This window comes from Otolemur garnettii, unplaced genomic scaffold (assembly GCF_000181295.1).
Source record: "Otolemur garnettii isolate 467f Iridium unplaced genomic scaffold, OtoGar3 scaffold00056, whole genome shotgun sequence".
Lineage (NCBI taxonomy): Eukaryota > Metazoa > Chordata > Mammalia > Primates > Galagidae > Otolemur > Otolemur garnettii.
In genome coordinates, this window is record NW_003852451.1 from 6,085,496 (window position 1) to 6,107,834 (window position 22,339).

The 22,339-nt window shown below is 38.7% G+C and overlaps 1 protein-coding gene across 1 annotated transcript in view; it reads left to right on the forward strand.

Moving 5' to 3' along the window:
• PRKN (parkin RBR E3 ubiquitin protein ligase) overlaps positions 1-22,339 on the forward strand; it is a 1,208,049-nt gene that overhangs the window by 669,129 nt on the left and 516,581 nt on the right. Inside the window, exon 6 of the mRNA XM_023514609.1 lies at positions 13,038-13,153. Coding sequence (XP_023370377.1) covers positions 13,038-13,153 — 116 coding nt within the window. The remainder of the gene's footprint in view (positions 1-13,037; positions 13,154-22,339) is intronic.

Here is a 22,339-nt window from a genome sequence, read left to right on the forward strand (position 1 = left end):
AAAAAAAAAAAAAAAAGAACAAAGAATATTAGATAATAAATAAGAAAAAATGAAAAAGACTAATAACATAAAAAAGATGCTTAACTTTACAGTAGTCAGAGAACTGCTAATTATAAGCAACAGTGACATGCGATTTTCACACATCATGATCATCCAGAAGCATGTTGTTTAATTCCTATGTGTGTGTACAGTTTCCAGAATCACTCTTGGTGTTAATTTCTAGTTTATTCTATTGTGGAAGATATTCCATGTGATTTTGATTTTTAATAATTTGTTGAGACTTGTTTTGTGTCCTAACATCTGGTTTATCCTGGAGATTGTTCCATGTACTGATAAGAAGAATTCATATTCTGCAGATATTGGAGAATTCATATTCTGCAGCTTTATAAAATGTTCTGTAGATGTCTGTTATGCCTGTTTGATTTGAAGTGCAGTTTAAACCCAAGGCCTTTTTGCTGATTTGCTGTCTAAATGGTCTGTCTAATGCTGTGAGTGGGGTGTTGAAAGCCCCAACTACTATGGTACTGGAGTCTGTCTCTCCCTTTAGATCTGCTAATATTGCTTTATGTATCTCACTGCTCCAGTTGTTATACTCTTTTCTGGAATTGATTCCTTTGTCAGCACATTATGACCTTCTTTGTCTCTTTTGGAATTTTTGACCTAAAATCCTTTGTGACATAATTATAGCTTCTCTCGCTCACTTTCGATTTTGATTTGCATGAGATATCTTTATCTATCGCTTAACTCTCAGACTGTATGTTTCTATAGGTAAAGTGAATTTCTTGTAGGAAGCATATAGTTGGGTCAAGTACTTTTATCCATTCAACCAGTTTTTATCTTTAAATTGGAAAATGTAATTCAAAGTTATTGTTAAAGGTGACTCCTGCTGTTTGCTACACTGCACGCTCTCAAAATACTTTTATAAGTAGGTGTATCAACCCTTGGTCTACAGTAAATTCTGTAAACATTTTTTTGTCTTTTGACATTCAGAATTTTTTTAAACACAGAACATTTTCTATTATTTAGGGACACTCAGTTTATGTTTTTCTAAAGAAGAGTGTCCCACTGCAGCCATTGGACGTTTATATGAATGCCACCTGTATGTTCTAATATTTTATTAGAATTTTTGTGTTTTATTTTAACATGCAGACATTTAATCCATCTGAAATTCTTTTCTGCAATGATGAGTAACATCCCATTCACCCCAACTCTGGGCTATTCAGTTGTATCCCCACCATTTATTCAATAACCCATCCTTGTCCCATTGAGTGGAAATGCCAACTTTGTCATATTTTATGTTATATATACTTACAAGTATTTCTTAATTCTCTGTTCTTTTCCATTAGACCATTTCTGTATTTCTATGCAACTACTATGTATTTTTTGCCTTATAACAGCTTAACAGAGTGTAACAAGTTATAATTTCTAAGAGTGTTGCTCTCATTATTTGAAAGTGTCTTGTAAATTCTCACACATTTATTTTTCATATTATTTTTAAAAAATATTTATGTCCAATCTTCCTCACTCTCCTCCTCCAAAAATTCCACCTGGCATTCCAATGTGACTTGCACCAAAATTATATCTAAATCCAGACACTACTATTTAAATGATTATAACTCCTTATATTCAGAATACATTGCCTCTTCACTTACTCAGGCCTTTATTTTAAAATACTTACAGTAGATCTTTTGCCTTTCTTGTTAAATAAATGTATCCCTATTTCACAGCTTTTGTCAATATTAGGAATGAGATTTTTTAAATACTCCATTGCTTCCTAGATTTTGCTATTATGAAGAAAATCATTTATTTATTAAGTAGTCTGCATCCAGCCACTTAACAAAGTTTTCTCATTAATTTTAATAGTTTTTCATTGAACCTTTTGGGTTTCTTAGGTATGCCATCATGTCATCTGAAACTAAAGGTGTCTTTTTTTAACATTCCTGATGTATGTTCTGTTTTCTTACTCAACAATAGATAATAGCACTACTGGTGGGCATTTTCATTTACTACCTGATTATTATAAATTTTTCACAAGTGATTTCATTAAATTTATGGTAACTTTTATTTATCATATATGTATGTGTGTGTGTGTGTGCGTGTATATATATATATTAATCAGTAGCTAATTTTTCTTTTCTTTCTTTCTTTTTTTTTTTGAGACAGAGTCTCACTATGTTGCCCTGGGTAGAGTGCTGTGGCGTCACAGCTCACAGCAACCTCAAACTCTTGGGCTCAAGCAATTCTCTTGCCTCAGCCTCCCAAGTATCTGAGACTACAGGTGCTCGTCACAACACCCAGCTACTTTTTGTTGCAGTTGTCATTGTTGTTTAGCTGGCCTTGGCTGGGTTTGAACCTGCTAGCCTCAGTGTATGTGGTTGGCACCATAACCACTGAGCATGAGCACCGAGCCAGTAACTAATTAAAAAAAAATTATGTACTATTTTATTAGGAGTAGCTTTTAAGTTTAATCAAGTGATTTGAGTTTACCAATGACATAGTTGTATATGTCCCCTTTAAGTTTTGGATGGTATGAATTAAATTGATAAATAATGCAGAGATTAAGGTATCCTTACACTTTGAAATATATTTTCACTCCTACTCTGCCTTCTTAAGTTCCTAGAAATATATCACATACTTATTTCTTACTGGTTATTGTGTTTCCATCCTAGAATCTCTGCACCTTGACTGTTTTTTTTTTACCACTATGTTTGGCATCTAGAATATTATCTAGCACAGAGATGATGCTCAACAACTATTCCTTAAGTAATCAAATGTTCAGAGTGTGTTTATATTTTAATACAATGTCATGTTTAATTTGTAGATAACTATTTTGAATTTTTGTATCATTATTTAGCAAATTGAAATATAATTTACTTGTCTAATAGCTTTATTGGCCTTCTAAACTAAAAGTATACAAGTTTCTTCATGTGAATTAGGAAGTTGTTTTATCTTATTCTGAGATTCGTGTTCATTTGGGTAGCTTAGAAATGTCCATGAGTTTGCCCCAGGAAAATCACTTCGGCTCCATCTTTGGTTCTTCTCTCTGTTTACGATGTCCTGTTGATGTCCTCACACCCACATTCATGACTCTGAGCTTTTCACTCATGATTTCCACTTTATTAGTAGGTTTCCTCTGCCTCTGCTTTTCTTTTTACTTATATTTTCATTAAATTTTAAAATTCTTAAATTATATTCTCAAATTAAATATGGCCTGATTGAAGCACTTTGCTGTGTCCTAATTATTTCTTTAGATTAAAAAAAAAAAAATCTTCCCAGAGGAGGAACTGACTTCTCCCACAGCACTTGGGGAGGCCCAGGGCCACTGTCTGATCCCTCTGGGAGTGGCTTGGCACTGTCCGCAAGACTTGGACTCACACACAGACTACATGCATAGATGCCAGCTCGGAGAATTTTCCAAGTTTCATAATGAGAAGGCTGGTGATGAGGAGAGATGTTCCCTCTGTCCATTCCATGTGGTCCTTATTTTACATGGTTCTTACTTACTGGGCTATGTGATCTCTTAGGCCCAAGACTGTCTTATTCTTTGTAACATGGCATGTAGTTCTCAAAAAATCTGGGAGAGATATATGAAGACATGTAACATAAAAGACATAATATAAAAGATATTTATATAAATAAATTATGTGAATGGCACAGTCATGACTCAAAAATCATGATGCTTCTCTGTATTCTTTAACTTATTATAGATGAGGTATTAATCAATTTGACTCTGACATTGGCCAGTCAATGGAAAAATATGGATATATGTACATAGTATATATATAAAACACAATTGGCCTTCCCTGTCCCTGGGTTTCACATCCACAGTCAACCAACTGTAGATCAAAATGTCTTTTAAAAATGTTAAAAGATATACAATACAATAATAAAAACTTATATAAATTCAAAAGCCAGTACAGTATTACAACTATTTACATAGCATTTACATTGTATTAGGTATTATAAGTAACCTGGATATAAGGGAGACTGTAGGTTATATGCAAATACTATACCATTTTATAAAAGGGACTCAAGCATCTGAGGATTTTGGTACCTGTGGCGGGCCCTGGAACCAATGCTAAATAGATACCAAGAGCCAAGTGTACATAACACATACTCGCATAATAATCATCTGTATATATTTTGCATAAATAGAATGGATGGCTGAATTTTTAATTCTCCTATTTGTAGTTGATTATACCGGCAGACAAAAAAAAAAACACTCCATGTAACATTTATTTCCTAGTTGTATTTATCTTAGTTTTCCTGTGTCTAGTTCCTAGGTAAATTCACAAATTACATTTTATTTCTGTCCTTTTTTAATGAGAAAATGAAGTAAAGAGAAAATGTGGGAAGGTGTGAGGGATATAACCCACTTGCCTTTGCCACTTTCGTCTGGAGTGGAGTGTTTATGGCTGCCTGAGCTTCCTGCAGTAAAGAAGACAAGAATAAAAAGAAGCTTTAAATTCTGCTTGCTAAAGAAACAAGGACTTTTGAGAGAAAAAAGTTTAGATTCCAAGTCTGAAGTCATTTAAAATGTTTTAAAGCTTGGGTGTTTTTATTGCTCAATATTTCTCCTTGCTTGTAGCCAAAAAGAAGTTATATTATCATTTTGTGAATTATTGCTACCAAAAGGTGTGTTTCTCTTGCAGTTTTCCTTGCCCAGACTGGACACTTGAAGTCAAAGTTGCTGTATTTCTCAGCCTCAGGCTGTGAGAGAAAAGTGGCAATATCTCCTGCCCCCACTTGCTCCTGGGAGCAGGGAGGCGGGGGGCAGCTCTGTAGATTCAACAACAGGAACAGAAGTTAAGGGGAAGGCACAGACTAACCAGAGGGGGGAAAGAACAGAGTCATTTGCTTGATTCCCAGCAGTGGAGGTATCTGTTGCTCCCTGGTATGATCCTATACCCTAGTGAGTTCTCCTGTGCTCTTCAAGTAAGTGGACAGACTTTGTTCATTGAGCCCCTTGCACATGGACAGACTGGTGATGTCACCACTCTAGAGCCAGGGCTGCAGGGGGCTGGTTCAGAGATGTCTCTCCCCCAGCCCTGCAGAATCAGAGAAGGCCTCAGGGCTAGTAATACATATGGGGAGGCCTAAAGGTCACCCAGGGGGTTGAAAGGTGAAATGGGTGGGACGGCAGGAGGAGACCCTGCTGAGGGAAAGCCGTGAGCAAAGCTGAGAGCACAGGCACAAATGATGGCATTGCAGACTCTCCCACAGTCTCCTCTGAGCACTGGCGTCGTATCTATACCCATGTGGTCACGCGGAGGGACTGTTGGCAAGCTCACTGATTAGGCCAGAGCTGCCTGTTTACGCTGGGCCAGGGAGGGAAAGAGAGGAATAATTCTTTTGAGCTAGAATGAGGATATTTATTTTCTTGTCTTAATAAACTGTAAAACTTTTTTACTCTTCTGGAATCAATGCAAATATCTACTATCCATGCTAACAACCTCCCTCTTTATTCTTAATAAATATTAAATTATGATTGAGTGGAATTACACCTGGAATAAACTTCTGGTCATAGGAACATCAAAGAACTTACAGGCATAGAAGGGGAAGATAGGGGTTATTACATTTGTCAGTGTCTGTTTTAAGTTCAATTCTTGAAAACATCTACTATCAAATATCATTTAGTTGTTTATGTCTGTCATTAAAGGGAAATGTAGGAAATACATATGAATTTATATGTGTATACATTTAATGTATATAAAAACTGAATTAAAAGTCGTATTATAGTACTATACGTCAAGGATTGTCCTGCTGGATTAGCAAAAGTATTAGATAATTTTATGTTCCAGGACTATAATTGCTTATCTGTTACCCTGGGGATAAGAAGTGCTTTGAATTCAGAAATTTTTATATTTTAGAAAGATTATGCAATTCATGCATTTTAACCTTGAAATTATCTCCAGGAGTATCTATGTTGGATCATTTAAAAAATATATTAATTTCCAGTGAAATATATGAACTCTAAGAGGGAAAAGTATAGGCTAAAAATAATTTATGTAAGAATTATTATTAAGTCAGTTAGATTTTACCATAAATTTAGTGCCAAGTTTAGAGAAAAATAAAAAATTTTGAGTTTTCAGAGCCTTTGGATTACAGAACTTTTTTTTGTTGTTGTTACCTGTTAAGCAAGGGCCTGTGTTACAGGCCTGGTTTATACTTTCAACTTTATTTGGTAATAAGAAAAAATTTTAAAATACTTCTAAAATATAACAATAACTGTATTAATATCAAAATAACAATGCTACTAGGCCTGGCATGCTGGTGAAATCAGAGGACCATGTGCTGGGTCTGTGAGGCTGGACTTTCTTCCTCCCGTGTCCAGTGACCTGGCTTAGAGCTTACCTTCCGGAGGGGGGAGGGTGTGTCTGTGTGTCTTTGTGTTCAGACACACATAATCGTGCCCTTGTCAGTGAGCAGAGGGCCTTGGAGGAGGCAGTTCAGCTTCTCATGGTGCTGATGGTCATGGGGTGGTGAGGGAGCCTCATATGGGCTCTGTCTCAGCCAGGATTCAACATGGTTTTGCTTTGGGGGGGGAGGGTATATTGATGTTTTTTCTCCTGATAAACATTACACATCATTCAGAGGCTTTGTTAACATCTTACTGAGAGAAAACAAACTTGTTATTGAACTTGATAGCAGACTCATTAACTTTTTAGACTTGATTTGACTAGATGAAACCTCATTTTAGAACTGGCATTGTTAAATTAACAAAGCCTGTACACATTACACAGTCCAACAATCTGCATAGTAGTTCCACTTCAGGGCTGATATAATGAGTTTCTGGGTTTATATAGCACCAGGTAAGACCCACATTTTGATTCACGGGCTGAGGAGGACGGTGAAGTCTCAAGACGGGCTGTGAAGGCTCCGTCTGCAGCCCAGGCAGGGTTGCAGCTGTGCTTTCTCTGGCATGTCACAACCTGAAGAAAATGAAGACTTTACTATTAACATAAATAATGAAACTTCAGAATGTGGAATAAGAATTAAACTAGTTTGAAATAGTTGTTTCTAACAAAAGGATCTCTCTCTGACCAAATAAGGAACGGTTCCAGCCGGGCAGTTTCTGAGGAGAGAACATCTGTGTGAGCTCCAGACAGGGTTTTAGGTCTGAGAGAGACATTTAGATGGATTGGAAGTGACAGGTTGTCTGTCTTAACTTGGTAACTGTGAGAACTTTAATATAGACGTACGATGCTTATTACTGGTTTGTCTCCTAAGTAGGGACCATGCCCTACACCGTCAGTTAATCTCATCACAGCATTTGGCTGGATTGTCTCTGGACAGGTTTAGTTGAGTTTAGGCTCCAAACACAGACCAGGTATTTGTGTATCGTTAATACATTTTATAGAGCAGTATCTAAATCTGTCTCTTTTTTTCTTTTGAGGAGTCTAATTAGAATGTCACCACTAACAAAGAGTGACACCTGGGGATGTTTGATTTCACAGACTGGATCTGCCTCATGATGGGGTGGCAGCCACCTGCCTGTGGCTCTCAGACCCACACCGCCTCTCACTGCCCCTCTCTGCTCTGCATGTCAGGGCTGTTGTGGCAGGAGACAGAGGGCAGGGAGGGGCAGATGCCAGGGAGGCGCCCTCTGTCTCTCACATGGCATCCTGGTGGTGGCTGCATCTCATGTGCTGTCCCCGCTCCCACCAGATACAGCTGTGGTGACCCCACCACCTTCTCCCATGGTTCCCAGCCCTGGGCGGCTGCTGCCTCCCATCAGGCCAGTCTCAGGGTGGCTTCTTCCTCCATTTGGGTCCTGTGTGTTTCCTCCACCCTTGTAACCACGTCTCAGTACTCAGTTCCCGGAGCTGAGCTTTATACCTGGTGGGGCCCCTGTTTGCTACTAGCCCCTGAGCCTGAAAATAGCCCCACCGTTATTTTTATGCACAAACCACCCACCCATTGCCCCCTCCTTAGTGTGTGACCTTTCCACTTTATCAAGAGAAAGATCGTTTTATTGGGGGGAATATTAGGTAGAAGGACTAAAAGCTGGAATGGGATCTGACTCTTTGTAAAGAGATACAGCACTTTATTTGGAAAACATAATTGCAAAACAATACCTGTAAAAAAAGTTTAACTTTAGAATGTTCAATAAAAGCTATTAGAAGATCCATGGGTCCCGGGACAAGGAGGACTTTTAAGCCACTTGTCAGCCATTTCCATAGTAATTGGAATCTAACAAATTTTATATGAAGCTGACTAATTAGCTTTTAATTCTGAAAGCTTTTATACAGTTGGGCTCTTGGTATTGACTTAATTTTCAGATTTTACTGGTTATTTATTCTGCTTGTTGCTATAGGTTTTCCTCTTGTGTGTGAGCGGCATTGCTCATGAATCACGGGTGTCCAAGTGGAGTCTCAGAAAGGGGGTGTCTTCCCAGGTGCTGCAGACAGTGGAGCTGATGTGTTGGGGGCCCTCTGTGTCAGTGGGTCTGACCCAAATTAGACCTGAATGAGGACATGTGACTTGTGGCAAAATATAAGAACCTTATCCAAAGAAATGGTAGAAATACGAGTTCAGTTTCTGAGAACCTAAGGAATATGTGTGCAGGTATCTCAGGCTTGACACTCATGAGGGAAATGCTTACACAGTGTTTAACAGTGCCACGTTATAAAGCCAAGCACATTTTCTAAGGCTTTGTTTTCTTCAGGTGTTTAAAAACAATAGTTGAGACTATCATTTGAAAAGAAAACAAAAGCAGCAGACCAGTTACTGTCACAGAGTGTAGCTCCCTAGCAAATTAAGGTTTCTCAGAAGTGAGCCTACGGAACCAAATGAAGTGAGCTTGCCAGTGGGAAGTACAGCTCCTGGTTAGATGGAAGAATCATTGAATTTAACAAGACTTGTTATTTTTCTTTTTCATAGCTGATGCGTCTGTGAACTGGCATTTCCCCAGGGTGGGCTGGGCCCCTTTCTAAGACAGTTTACCCTCAGCAGAGGATTCTTGACTGGTCTCACTAGAATTGACAGCGTCCTCCTGGGAGACAGGACATCCTCCCTGCTGCTCCCAATAGGGAGTGTTTCCTTAGCCACCTAGAAGCAACTTCTCTCCCAGCCTCCACTCCCACTGGAACCAGGGCAGCCTGGTCCTCAGGCATCGTCGCTGTCACTGAGCCTGGCTGGAGATGTTTGCCGGGGCCCTGCTGTGCCCAGATGTCTTCACAGTGCTGTCAGCTCTCTGTCCAGCCTGCATGGACTCCAGCGAGAAGACTTTGCCAGCCTTGGCTTCCTTGATTTTTTATCCTGAATAATTAGGAGAAACAAAACAGAGAAAAGCAGAATTCATAGACACTTAGCCCAAAGAATCAAGCAACTGTGAGACGACACCCCAGTGTAAGCAAACTCTCTCAGATACCCAAGGGAGAATTGTGGAAAAAGACTCTTCTAACTTCTGTTTTGTTCTGCTTTATTGTTGTTTTGAATGCAAATGGAAATGTCAGAAAAACTTGGAAAATCCTAGCCCACTGATTGTATAGCGGAGAAAATGACCAGGTCCCTCTGCCAGTTGGCCTGTGACAAAGGGACTGTGACCACTGGGAGATGGTGCTCCTGTCGTCCTCATGTGTCTGCTTGTCCTGTGAGAGCGGCACGACCTTCTCTTTGCTCTGGACTATCTTTTCAAGAAAGATGATAGCAAATGACCCTGGAAGGTAGAGATAATGTCGCTCCAGATCACCGGGCAGAGATGCTTATTATTCAGTATAGTAAAGACAGCGTCTCCTTTCAGGACAAAAGGAGGGCTTCCCTACCAATAAGAGACTTGGTGTCCTTCAGCAGGGTCCTCAGCTGTGATGCAGACCCCATGCAGACCCACTGCACATGCAGCGTCAGGCTTGGTCCATCAGCATCCAGCCTAAGGGACGCGGTGCCGGAGCTGAGTTAATATGAGGCGGATGCTTCCTTCTGCCTGTGCTCTGAGCTCCAGAGTCCTTGGTCTCTGATCTGGGAGTCTCTCATCTTTCACCAGCATCCGTTATACTGTGGCGGGCTTTCTTGTTAGCTTTCAAACTGGGTAACATCTCGGATCCTTCAGAGTTTTTGTCAATTACTCGAGTACTGTGGAATAATAGAAAACCTTCTGTCATAAAAACTGGTGGAGAAAGCACTGAAATTCACTGATGAGACATACATATTTAATATACAGAGCTGATAATTCATATTTCAGTTTTATCACACCATATGAATTACTGGATTTTTCCAAATATCTGTGACTTCTTAGTCCATTATCTATAAACATCCACCCCCAATAAAAAAGCTTTTATCTGGCTGAATTTTATCTAGTGTTAGAACAATTTGTGATTTGTTAGCTGAATGTCTACCAGTAGCTTTCTGCAAGCTAAGAAAAAATATAAATGCTTTCTATCTATTTATCTATATATGAAATACCTTCTCAATAGTCCAGCTAACTCAGCTATTCTGGAGGAATTACTTTATATTATGAATGAGGACTTTTTTTTCATGTCTGCAAAAAGCAGTTGTAGCTAGCTTAATGCATTTCATAAGGTTCGGTCATGTCCTTCAAACTTTTTGTTTTAGTGGTAGGGAATTGTTTTAAATCTTTCTCTCACTACCCTTGAACTGCTTTGGAGGACTGGATTTGTAGCATTTCAAAAGATTGAGTAAAAAAGATGGCATACACGTTCAGAGGGAAAAAAAGCAGGCAGCATGACTTCCCTGCTGCCCCAGGGAAGGACCTGGGCCCGGGGCAGAATTCTCTAGACCAGTGGTTCTCAACCTCCTAATACTGCGACCCTTTAATACAGTTCCTCATGTTACGGTGACCCCCAACCATAGAATTATTTTCATTGCTACTTCATAACTATAATTTTGCTACTGTTATGAATCGTAACGTAAATATCTGTATGCAGGATGTATTTTCAATGTTACAAAGGGGTCACGACCCACAGGTTGAGAACCACTGCTCTAGACACACCTGGCCCTGGGCTCTGCACACACACTGGACATCCCATCTATTTTAGCAAGACTCTCGATAGGCTCTCATCTATGGTTGAGGACTGCAGGTGGGCGTGTTGGCTAATCTGCTGCTCCCAGGTAGGGTAGGTTCTAGTTAGTTAGCAGTTATATAGCACATGGGATTGGTTGGAAACTAGTAATGAAGATCAGCCTGGATTCCAAATTCCTGACTTTGGAACACTTCTCTTTAAAATGGCACACTCAAGAGTTTTGAAAAAAATGTCATATTTTAATTGAGATGTGGCCTTATTTCCAGATATAGTAAGCAAGATCATTATAGCTTTAGTTTTCTGAGAGAACAAAGTTTACTCACTTTGACACTAAGGTTGATGTAACTCAAAGGTTCTCGCAATGTGGTTCCCAGAATGGTGGTAACAACATCACCTGGAACCTTGTTAGAAATGCAAATCCTTGACCAAACCCCAGAATTTAGAGGCTCTGGGTAGTGCTTAGCAGTCTCTACTTTAAAACCTGGTGCCTCCCTCTCCCGGGAGCTCTGATGCACACTGTGGAGACGTTCCAGTGTTGCTCACGGTATCATCTGTCAGAAGATAGGAAGGTGAATAAGATGGTAAGTAGGAAATGAATAAATTAAATGGTGCTGTCAAATGTATAAGGGCACAACCAAGCATTGATTAAATAAGTCTTTTTAAAACCTGTATCAAGTGCCTTTGCTATGCGAGGCACTGTTAGGATGCAGATATGAATCAAGCATTCCACAGACAGTTCAGATTGGACAAACTATGGCCTTCAGGCAAAATCCAACTTGCCACTCACTTTTGTAAATAAAGTTTTATTAGCACAAAGCCACACCCACCATTTACATTTTGTCTATGGCTGCTTTGGGACTACAACAGCAAGTTCAGAAGTGTGATGAAGACCGTATAGTCCCCCAAATCAAAAGCATTTAATATCTGGCACTTCACATAAAAGTTTGTTGACATCAGGTGTTTAAAAGGAAAATACTTTCTACCTTCCAGGTAGTTACATGTGAATGGAGTTAGGAGCAGGTGCTGTGATCACACCTGCTTCTACTCTCCGTACAATATTTGTATAACTTTTTTGCAGTAGCAGAAAGTGTTGCTTTCTGGATGTTAGTGTCATGGAAGACTGACAAGAAGCAGAGCAGTACTGGCCAAATGCCTTGGTGAATGGAAAGAAGAGATGTGAGAACACACATAGAAATTGGAAAGGAAAGAAGTGAAGAAAAATAAAAACAAGTTTTTTGGTTAAGAAGGGAGATTATTATCAATAAAATGGTGACCTATTCAAAAAGCTAAATGAAGGAGTATGTTGCGGGACATAGCTGGGGAAAGAATAAGAGGGAGTGAGGGACGGGATTCAGGCAGTCCTAGCTGCCTGGTGTGGTGCAGAAGAAGGGGTGTGCTGAGTGCCCCAGGGAAGTCTCCATGCTGAGGAGAGGCAGGAGAGGGGCAAGCTCCAAACAGGCCAGGGAGAGTCATACTCCGCTGCTCTCCTGTGTGCACTAGAAGTCCCTGTGTGCTGGTGTGCTTATTTATAGCAGGGTTCTTTAGATTTCTGCACTGCTAAATGATCCGCTGTGTCATGATAGTGGATAAAAAGCACTAGATTTCCCTTTAGGAAGCTTGGGTTCCTTCCTGGCTTCGTCTCTGCTTGTTTGACCTCAGGTAAATCACTCCGTGGCTCCGGGTCTCCCTTTCTTCATTTATGAGATGCTATTTTTGGCTTCCTCCTGCATCCACATGCTGTTCTTCTTCTAGACTCACTTGTTATCCAGGGGCATTGCTAAAGTAGGAGCATGGGGTATGTTTCCCATTCCCTGGTTTAAAGAGCAAAGGAAGAGATGACTAGCATAGACAGGGGGACCCTTCTAGAAGGGAATCATTGACCAGTTTAACACACGGGCCCTCAAAATATTTGACATTGATTTATTATTGCATCACAGCCAATAATAGATTTCTTCTCTTGCCCAAAGAGAAGAAATATGCACTGTAGAAATATTTAGAGAGGGGAAGATGGGAAGCCAGGATCCATGTGTGTTATGGTATTTCTCATTCTTTCAGGAATTTTTCTTTAAATGTGGAGCACACCCAACCTCCAACAAGGACACCTCAGTAGCTCTGAACCTGATCACAACCAACAGTCGAGACATCTCTTGCATAACGTGCACAGACGTCAGGTAAGGACCTGAAAACCAGGTCAACCTTTGCTGCTCGTGGCCCTGACACTATCTTCTCAGCGACCTCTCTTTCCCGAGGAGCGTCTGCTTCATTTTACGTTGTACGCTCAATTTGTGTATGAAACTATTTAAAATATCAATTATTTTAATCAGTAGTCAATTAGGTCCTAAGATATGTGAGATGACATAACTAAAAATAGTCAGCTAATATTAAAATGTGAACTCATGCATTTAAATATAAAATGTAAACTCATCCAAATCAGTGAGTTCTAAAATAAAATTAAAATGCGATGGTAACATTGGAAATAGAATAACAATTTATGTGCACCATCTATTCTTGGACTAGGTAGGCCATGCATTTATTTTTAAAATGTCTTTTCCTTATACTTCAGTTATTCCACATGTTTGTCTGTACGATGTATTTATGTTGGGGCTTCACACAATCTCCTAACATCCAAAATGAAAGCGTTTAGCTAGTTTGGGTCATGGTTATTTCTCATCCCAGTGAATAAAAGGACGGAAAGAAAAGGTGGAGATGGTTGGTTATATCATTACTGTTGGGAATTTTGTAAATAGACCATTATATTCAGTTGCATTTAAGTGTGTGTGTAACCGATCATTTGATTGAGTGAGGTCCCTTCCTGTGTGAGGTTGCAGAGGGACGGGCTCCAGGTCAGAGAAAAGGACTGTTTGTCTTACGTTGGTGGTTCGTGCCTGAAGATGTGGCAGGTTTGCAGAGTACTGCGTGTTGTATTTTTGACTTAGGGGAAAAGTTCACTCATAATAAACTAGAAAAATGTTAAAAATTATTTTTACCTTTGTGGTTAGTAAAATTTTGGTTTTATTCTTTCCCGTATCTTGACATGCCTGAATATTTGCATACGTCTGTGTGCCCTGGGATGTAATTATACAGTATGCCTAGTTTTGTATCTTGCTTTTTCCATTTTCGTGACATCATGATAAGATTTCTCTGCTATGAACTATTCAATGAAAACAATTTTCTTCAGATAGATACCTAAGATTTTGTCATCTGGGAATATTCTCTTACTATTTTCTATTGTTGATCTTTTAGGTTATTTCTAGGTTTTCTTTTTAAAGCTAAGATTGAAAGCCATATTTTTTCACAGAAATCATTGACTTTATGCTTTGAATCTAAGAACACAGTCATAGAAATGCAAATAGGTTAACATTAATAGATATTGTTAGGGGCACCAGGCTAGATTCTGATTGCCCGTGATGGAGAGGGCTTCTCATGCGTCTTTCCCAGCATTGACTATGTTCATAATTTTAATCATTGGCCATTTGATGAAGATTATTTTTATCATTGGTATTTATCTTTTTCATTGTTATTTGTGAGTTTGAGCATTTCTCATTTGCTTATTTGCATTTATTTATTGTGAGAGAATAATGCAAAACTTTTTCAAATTAGTACAAAAGCTTTAGGAAGACTATAAAACAAACCCAACCTCAGTAATTACTTTTTTCATTATTCATATCAGTGTGTCCTTTATTAATGTGAGGTTTACTGACTTCTGAATTTATATTGAAACATATTCCATTGGGCTTTATTTTAAAATATTATATCTTCTTATTGATAAATCAAGATTTGAAATCAAAAGGTTTTTGGTTTCTATTAATATTTTCTGATCTTTTTTTATATGTGTATAAATCATACTTCATTAATCAAGTTAGACACAATTAACCATATAATAGATTAAAATTGGAGGAGAGTTCAATTTATCTATAAATATCTTTTCTGTGTACTCCTTATACTAATGCAAGGTAATAATTTTATTTGTGTGTTTACAAACATATGCTTTTGTGTAAGAACAGATAGATATCTCTTTCATCTACCTTTTGAATAATAATTCAGGGAGCCTCAATGCTATAAAGCTAACTTTTTAGCCTTAAGAGAATAGCATAAGGGCCAAGCACAGTGGTTCACGTCTGTAATCATGGCATTTGGGAGGCCAGGGCAGGTGGATTGCCTGAGCTCACAGGTTTAAGTCCAGCCTGAGCCAGAGTGAGACCCCGTCTGTAAAAATAGCCGGGTGTTGTGGTGGCCTCCTGTAGTCCCAGCTACTTGGGAAGCCAAGGCAAGAGAATTGCTTGAGCCCAGGAGTTTGAGGTTGCTGTGAGCTATGACAAAATAGTATTCTATCCAAGATGAAAAAGTTAGATTGTGTCAAAAAAAAAAAAAAAAGTTAACACTGTGTCACAAAAAAAAAAAAGAGAGAGAGAGCGAGAGAACAGCATAAGATCTTTGACCTTCAGTGGGCCATCTACAAGACTCTGATATGTTCTGTGAACTCCCGAAGGGAAGGATAGCCCTTGTTCACAGGTTATGTATCAGTCTGGCCAGTTGAGAAAATGCTTCTTGTGGTCCTGTCTGTTGACACATACAGAAATCAAAGCAGAGGCTTTTCAGTGATGGTCCTTATCAAACCACATGCCGTCGTACATAGTAAGATGCATAAGATAATAGATGTGTGGTTCATTGCAAATTTCTAGGCTTCGAATTTAATTCAGGTGCACAACTTGTGTCCTTCCAGTTTACATTTGAGGTAAATAGTTCCCTCTCTCTTAAAGAAGAAAGTGAACTATTTGAGAGCCAGAACATCCTGAGGTTTATGTGAACCTGCCAGTTCCTTTCTAGCAACAAACCTGTATTCTCCTCTACTTATCAGCTTCAGTGGTGAGATCTTCCTGTGATGAAGCTGTCAGATGGTACTCTGAGGTTATAGCAAAAAGGTACTGGGTTCAACAGAAAGCAAGAACTGAAGCCAAGCACAGAAAGTGGATCACTTGACAAGAACTGAAGCCAAGCACAGAAAGTGGATCACTTGAAGTCAGAACAGCTGTACTGGCTGTGTTGGTTCCTATTTCCAGTGGAAATTATAATGATGAAAGGTTCATACATTCCAGACATCTCAGTTTGACTCAGAAATAACAATATTAAGTCATATAAAAATGGCACAGGCAGAGCCAAAGACCTCCTTGAACTCTTCTTTTCTTAAACAGCGTGTACATTTTTAGGGCTCATGCCTTGGTAATATTCCCCAAGTGGAAACAGTATTTCTGCTCCTAGTTGGCATTTCTTTGTGATTAGTAATTACTCTATGAGTTCTTTATCCATGTAATTTTTGAGGCATTACTAATGACTATCTTATATTATTCTTCTAAAAATTTTTAGATGTAAAATTTGAAAACATAGAACATAGAAAAATCATTTCCATGATGTAATTTGGCAAAAAAGAAACAAATCATCCCTACTCTTTCCCTGCTTTGCTCCTTAGAAGGCTGCCTGGTAATACATCTCTTACTTCTTCCCAACTGTATTCATCATTCCTCAGTTTCCAAGGCTAAAGAAAAAAAAATAACTATGTTTGCATAGTCAAAATTTAACCTTCCAAATAAATTCTTTAAAACCCAGTTCCCAGCAGGGCATTAAATGTAAGAGTGGTACTACCTTGTAATTCCCTTCAACTCTTCCAATAAAGAAAGGTTTTTGATGTCATTGTTGTTTGATATAAATGGCTTTATAATTTTCTTGCCTTCAAATCGGTCTTAAAGTAAAATTCATTCAGTTTACTGAAGCAGTGCAGCCGCGATTGCAGACTTTAAAGATCCACTTGGGCTTGGAGATTAGCAAAGATTTATCTCAAAGTCCATTTGTACTTGCTCCCAGCGCTCCTAGGGGAGAGTGATTTGAGGATGATTTGGTGGTATTTTGGTATGTGTGCATTCTTTCATCTAACAAAAAGAGATAGGAAATGGGGATCTAGTCTCATCTGTTCCCTTTGAACGCAGCTGTTATGTCTTAAGCGTCTTTTGTCAGTTCACATTTTAATTTTGGTTACAGTTGGCATTTCTTTGTGATTAGTAATTACTCTATGAGTTCTTTATCCATCTAATTTTTGAGGCATTGCTAATGACTATCTTCTATCAACTTAATCCTTCTTTAACATTTTTGGGTCAGGTGGGACCTGATAGCTTTATCCAGTCGTCAGGCTCTGAGGCGCGCAGTCAGAACTCAGACACGTTCATGCAGAATTTAACTGGAATCTCTCACATGACTTGTCACAATAAGTGGCTTTATTTCTGTAATGGAAACTTGCTGGAAGGTTTTTGTGTGTTGCAGCTCTGGAGTCCTGTTCATACACACAGAGCTGTAGATTTCTCCTATTAATCCCAAACGGTGTGTATATATATATGGTAATGTGATATGCCAGGGACAGAAGCTGCCTGCATGTGTGTGTGGAAAATGTTTTGAATTATCCATTTTACATAGGATTATAGAGAAAGGTAAATGATGTACTGGAACTGATTAAGTATATCAAGTTTATATTATAATGAATAGGAGTATAAATTCTGAATAAAAATTTTATAACTTTTTAGGGTGAAAGGGGAAACTTCAAAGATACATCTTCTAACTTCACACTGTATGCCAGACAAGGGAGTGATCCTCTCTATTTAGGCCAAGAGTGAATCTTCCCTGAAAAGTGGGGCCCACCCCAATCTAATCTAATCTCAAGGGGGAGCAGATTTAAACCCGTCTAGAAAGTAGAATTCATCCTTTGCCTGAACCATGTGTAAAAGATGATCACCATACCTGCTTTGAGTTTCAATGTAGTGCTTAATGGCCTGTAATTCTTTACCTACATTAACTTAAAATAATTTTGATTTCTATCTTTTTGGTGACAGCATTGGGGTAACACACTTAAAAATTGCAGCTGATCACAAGGAAGTGGTTAAAAGTGTGCGTGGTTTACGTTGCTTTCTTTCATTGCACCTTAACCCCTCCTGCATCATCCTGTTTTTCTTTGGATGGTCAAAGGCAAGGCTATCTGATGAGGCTGGAAGGTGTATTTGCATGTTAAAAAGAAAATACAGCAGTGAAATGAGACACTGAGACAAGGAAAAGCTGAACTTGCACAGTGTGCAATCTCTTTTAAAACTAGGAAGAGCTGAAAAACAGCTCCCTCCAAGCTCGTTGCTCCACAGAATTGCAGGCTGCTGGCGGGGCAAGGCCCAAGCTTGACTCCTGCGCCAAGGCGACCAGTTCTCCTGCAGTGCGCAGCGCAAGTCTTTGCATCAGAAAGATTTAAATAGCTGTTTGCTGACTTAAAAAGTAAATCTTTGGCATGCAGTGCAGCAAACAGAAAGTCCTCTTTCTATGGAATAATCTTCTTTTAAAATTTCTTTCTGAATTTAATAGACTTTTCCAAAAGCCAACCAAATAAAATAATGAATTATTCAGAAATCAGTGGAGAGTTTTAAGGAGCTGTTAGGATAAGGGACAATGTCCAATTTTGAAGTCTGCACCACAGGATATGGATTACTTGGCCATATTGTTCAAGGTCAGTTACTTATGAAAACAGAGGAGAAATATTTTATCTACACCGACACTTTGAAATGTGAACCATGTCAGTCTTAATGTCAGTCAGTGACCTTCATTTGTCCTGCAGTGAGCCCTGTGGATTTCAAATCCAAGCAGCCACATCAGCAGGGTTTCCTAGCGATGTTACAGGTGCTTGTGCGTGAAATTCATATGCCTTACCTTTTCATTTAACTGTCACTGTGGGCACACAGCAACCCCTGCTAGCATGAGAAGGGCAATATTGGGAATCCTCTTGGACCAATTTTGTATCCGTTAAGGTCAATCTTGCATGTTGCAACCGTCTGGATTTCATTTTCTGCTGGAAGATGTTAAGAAATAGCCAGCTGCATTCCTAGGACTTTCTTGACAGCCATGCTTTATTTTTAAGGTCCATTTTCATAGGAGAGAAATATCCACAGAGTTTTTAAGTATTTTTTTTTTAATTTGGAAAACTAGTGCATAGCTTGTGCATTTATGGCTAATTGTAATTTTATCCTCATAATTAGCAATTTGTTATCAACTAGGTGAGGGGAAGAAGTTATTTTCCCCTGCAAATAATGTGTCTGTTTGTATCTTCAGATAGAGATTTTGAACTCCTGGGACATGGTGTTAGTGATTAGCAGGGACGTGACCCACCCTGTCCTCTGTCAGCATCCTAGGTGCAGCTATTTTCCCCATGATATTTGAAATTAAGTGTTTGCAGATTTGTCCTTTGTGGCTTCCACAGCTTGTAGAGCCGTTTGCAACAAAAATAAGTAATAATCTGGGAAACCTGGAGTGCAGAGTTATTTACTGAAACAAAGGTCACGGTGTCCTGATTCTGTTCCTTGTTAATTTGGCAAATTCCATGACACAGAAAACACGGCCTCACATCCTGCACCTTGTGGGCACTAGGAGTAGAATTTCACGAGTTTCCAGATCTAGATGTAGATTCTCACACACTGAGGCCTGCTGTGCTGCCCGAATATACCAGCATCCTGTGATGTCAGTACCATGGACAGAGCAATTGTATGCAGGCACCTGTGAGCTCCATCCAACCCCTTCACCATCAAAGAGAGCGGAAAAACCAGCCAGTCTGTTCACCCAACAGATACTTATTGACATTATCTGTGGCTCAAGGAACCATCTCGGGTGCTTCAAGCTGAAATAAAGTATTCGTTTTCTGATGGAATTCAGGGAGACCAGGTGACAGGGCACCTGCCAGCAGGTGAGTGTGTGAAGGGACCCGGTTAGCTCAGGCGAGACAGAAAGCGATTTCACCCATCAGTTTGTTCTCAGTGTATTGTTGCTGGAGAACAGGAACCCAGATGGATTTTTTCAGGGCAACTTTCTCCAGTAATTCTTTCACCTGGTCAAGGGGGAATTACGATGACACGCAGAATCATCCGCGTGCGTTTGAGCAGAGCACCCCCACTTTGCCTCCCGGCTTTTCTTTTACACCTACCTGCTGGATAATGACATCACCTGTTGAAGCCCAAACCAGCCAGTGTAGGTTTTACCTCCACTGAAATGCATCCTCCTCCTGGCATTTTACCCTGGAAGGGCCCAGACATTGACCCCAAGTCAGATTCAAACCCCTGTTGCCGTCATGGCAGGTCCCACATCAGGTGCCTTCTGAGCTGAGCACAAGGGTGGTTTCCCTTTTCATTTTTCCTGAATTTATTACACCTTTGTGATGATGGTCAATGTCTTCCCCCCAAACCTGCATTCCCTATTTTTCTTAGACAATTTTATTGACTCTTTCTATGATGGGACAACAGTAAGTTCATCGGAGCTGATGCCCCACAGAAGAATGTAATCTTGGCATTTACTGAGCAGTGTGGGGGGCGCATGTGGTGGGTGACCACCAGGGTACTTTGGGGGCCAATACAGAGCATTCTAAAGAATTAAAATTACAATCCCTTAAATTATTTGATTGGATAAAAATATGTTTTATTCTATTGGAAGACCTGTGAAAATGTTTTATTTAAAAACAATTTGAAAAGACAAAATTTATTCTAAATAAAATATAAACAGGATAAAAAGAAAAAAGTTTAAATTTGTTTATATTGATATGTTAACATACACAGAGTATCCGATCATTTATTTATTTATGTACTTTATCAGGTTTATTTACTATATCTGTCTCTAACACTGTGTATTTGGTATTTTATTCAAAACATTTTTTGTTTGTTTAATTTAAAAATTTAAATATTTGGGGGTTTTGCTTAAAAATTTAAATTGTAATATTCTTCAAAGTTGTAGAGTGATTAAACATTTGCAATTGGTAACTCTGCCAATGATTTTTCTCTGTAGATCATATTAGTTTTAATTAGAAATTCTCCCTACACCAGCAGTATGCTCAGAGATTTTGAGAGTGTTGCCAACTCTTAACTTTTTAAAAAATTAAAATGAGTAACTTTTCCAACAGAATATCATACAAGGTGCTATCTTTTGGTTCACTCAGAGAATCTTTATTTGACAAATATTTTTACTAAACAGAATTTATCAAATTATTTATACTTATACATGTTTTGAAATTTCTACCACCCACATTTACATGTAGCAAAATCACTTCTTTTCAATGTGAACATAAATTTAAAGATTCTTCCCACAAATTGAAATATTCCAAATGTTCAGTTATAGACTTCAGAATTGAAATCTTACATGTTGTTTGAGTTATCGTTTAATCAATTTCTTATTCACTTTTATAGAGATTAGTTTCAATGTCTTCTTGCAAACTCAAGAGCTGAAGATTTGGGGCACTCCCTTAGTTGAATGTTTAGATTAAATATTGCTAGTTCATTTTAAACAAAATGTGAGCAGGGTTAGAAAACTCTCATTGGGAAGTTAATACTATTATAGTTACTTGAGCCAATTTATAATTCTCTTCCCAAAGCTGAAACTTTCTGAGGCAGCAGCAGAGAGACAGTGAGGACCGCCCTGGTGAAGAGAAGGGTTTTTTGTTTTGTTTTTTGTTTAAGCTGATGTCAGCTTTGTCGCAACTACTTTGTTGTTCATTTGCTCAGTGTATGTAAAAATATTTGTAAATTTTGACAACTACAGCTTCTGCTTTGATTAGTTAACATCATAGCTTGTTTGAATATAATTATGCATTATATGTACACAATAATTACTTTCAAAATGGCCCCAAGTTTTTAAATTTAGTGAAAACATTTGCTTTATGCATTATACTGAGTTCCACCAAATGATAGGTTCATGTTGTTATTTTTTTTTAAACAATATATCCTATGTTAACCTTTTAAACTGAATTTGCAATGAAATTCATAATAATCGCAGATATTTCAGCAGTTTACTCAAGAGAGTAAACTTCTAAAAGATTTACTTTGGGTCACTGAATTATATGAAAAGAAAAATTGAACAGTTCCTGGAATTAATAGATGTTCCTTTTATGTCATCCAATTATGCATTAGAAAACTATTTGATCTCTTTATGACATTCTGCTAAGCCAGTTAACACTAACAACTAGCATTTAACTTTTCATACATGCAAGAAGACTTGGAATCAAAACTGAGTACATTAATTTTGAACAGTCATTTGATCTAAATGAAAAGCCACATTTTGGCTGAGCAAGGTGGCTCACGCCTGTAATCCTAGTCCTCTGGGAGGCCGAGGTGGGTGGATTGCTTGAGCTCACAGGTTCAAGACCAGCTTGTGCCAGAGTGAGACCCTACCTCTAAAAATAGCCCAGCGTTGTGGCGGGTACCTGTAGTCCCAGCTACTCAGGAGGCTGAGGCAAGAGAATCACGTAAGCCCAGGAATTTGAGGTTGCTGTGTGCTTTGACGCCACAGCACTCCACTGTGGG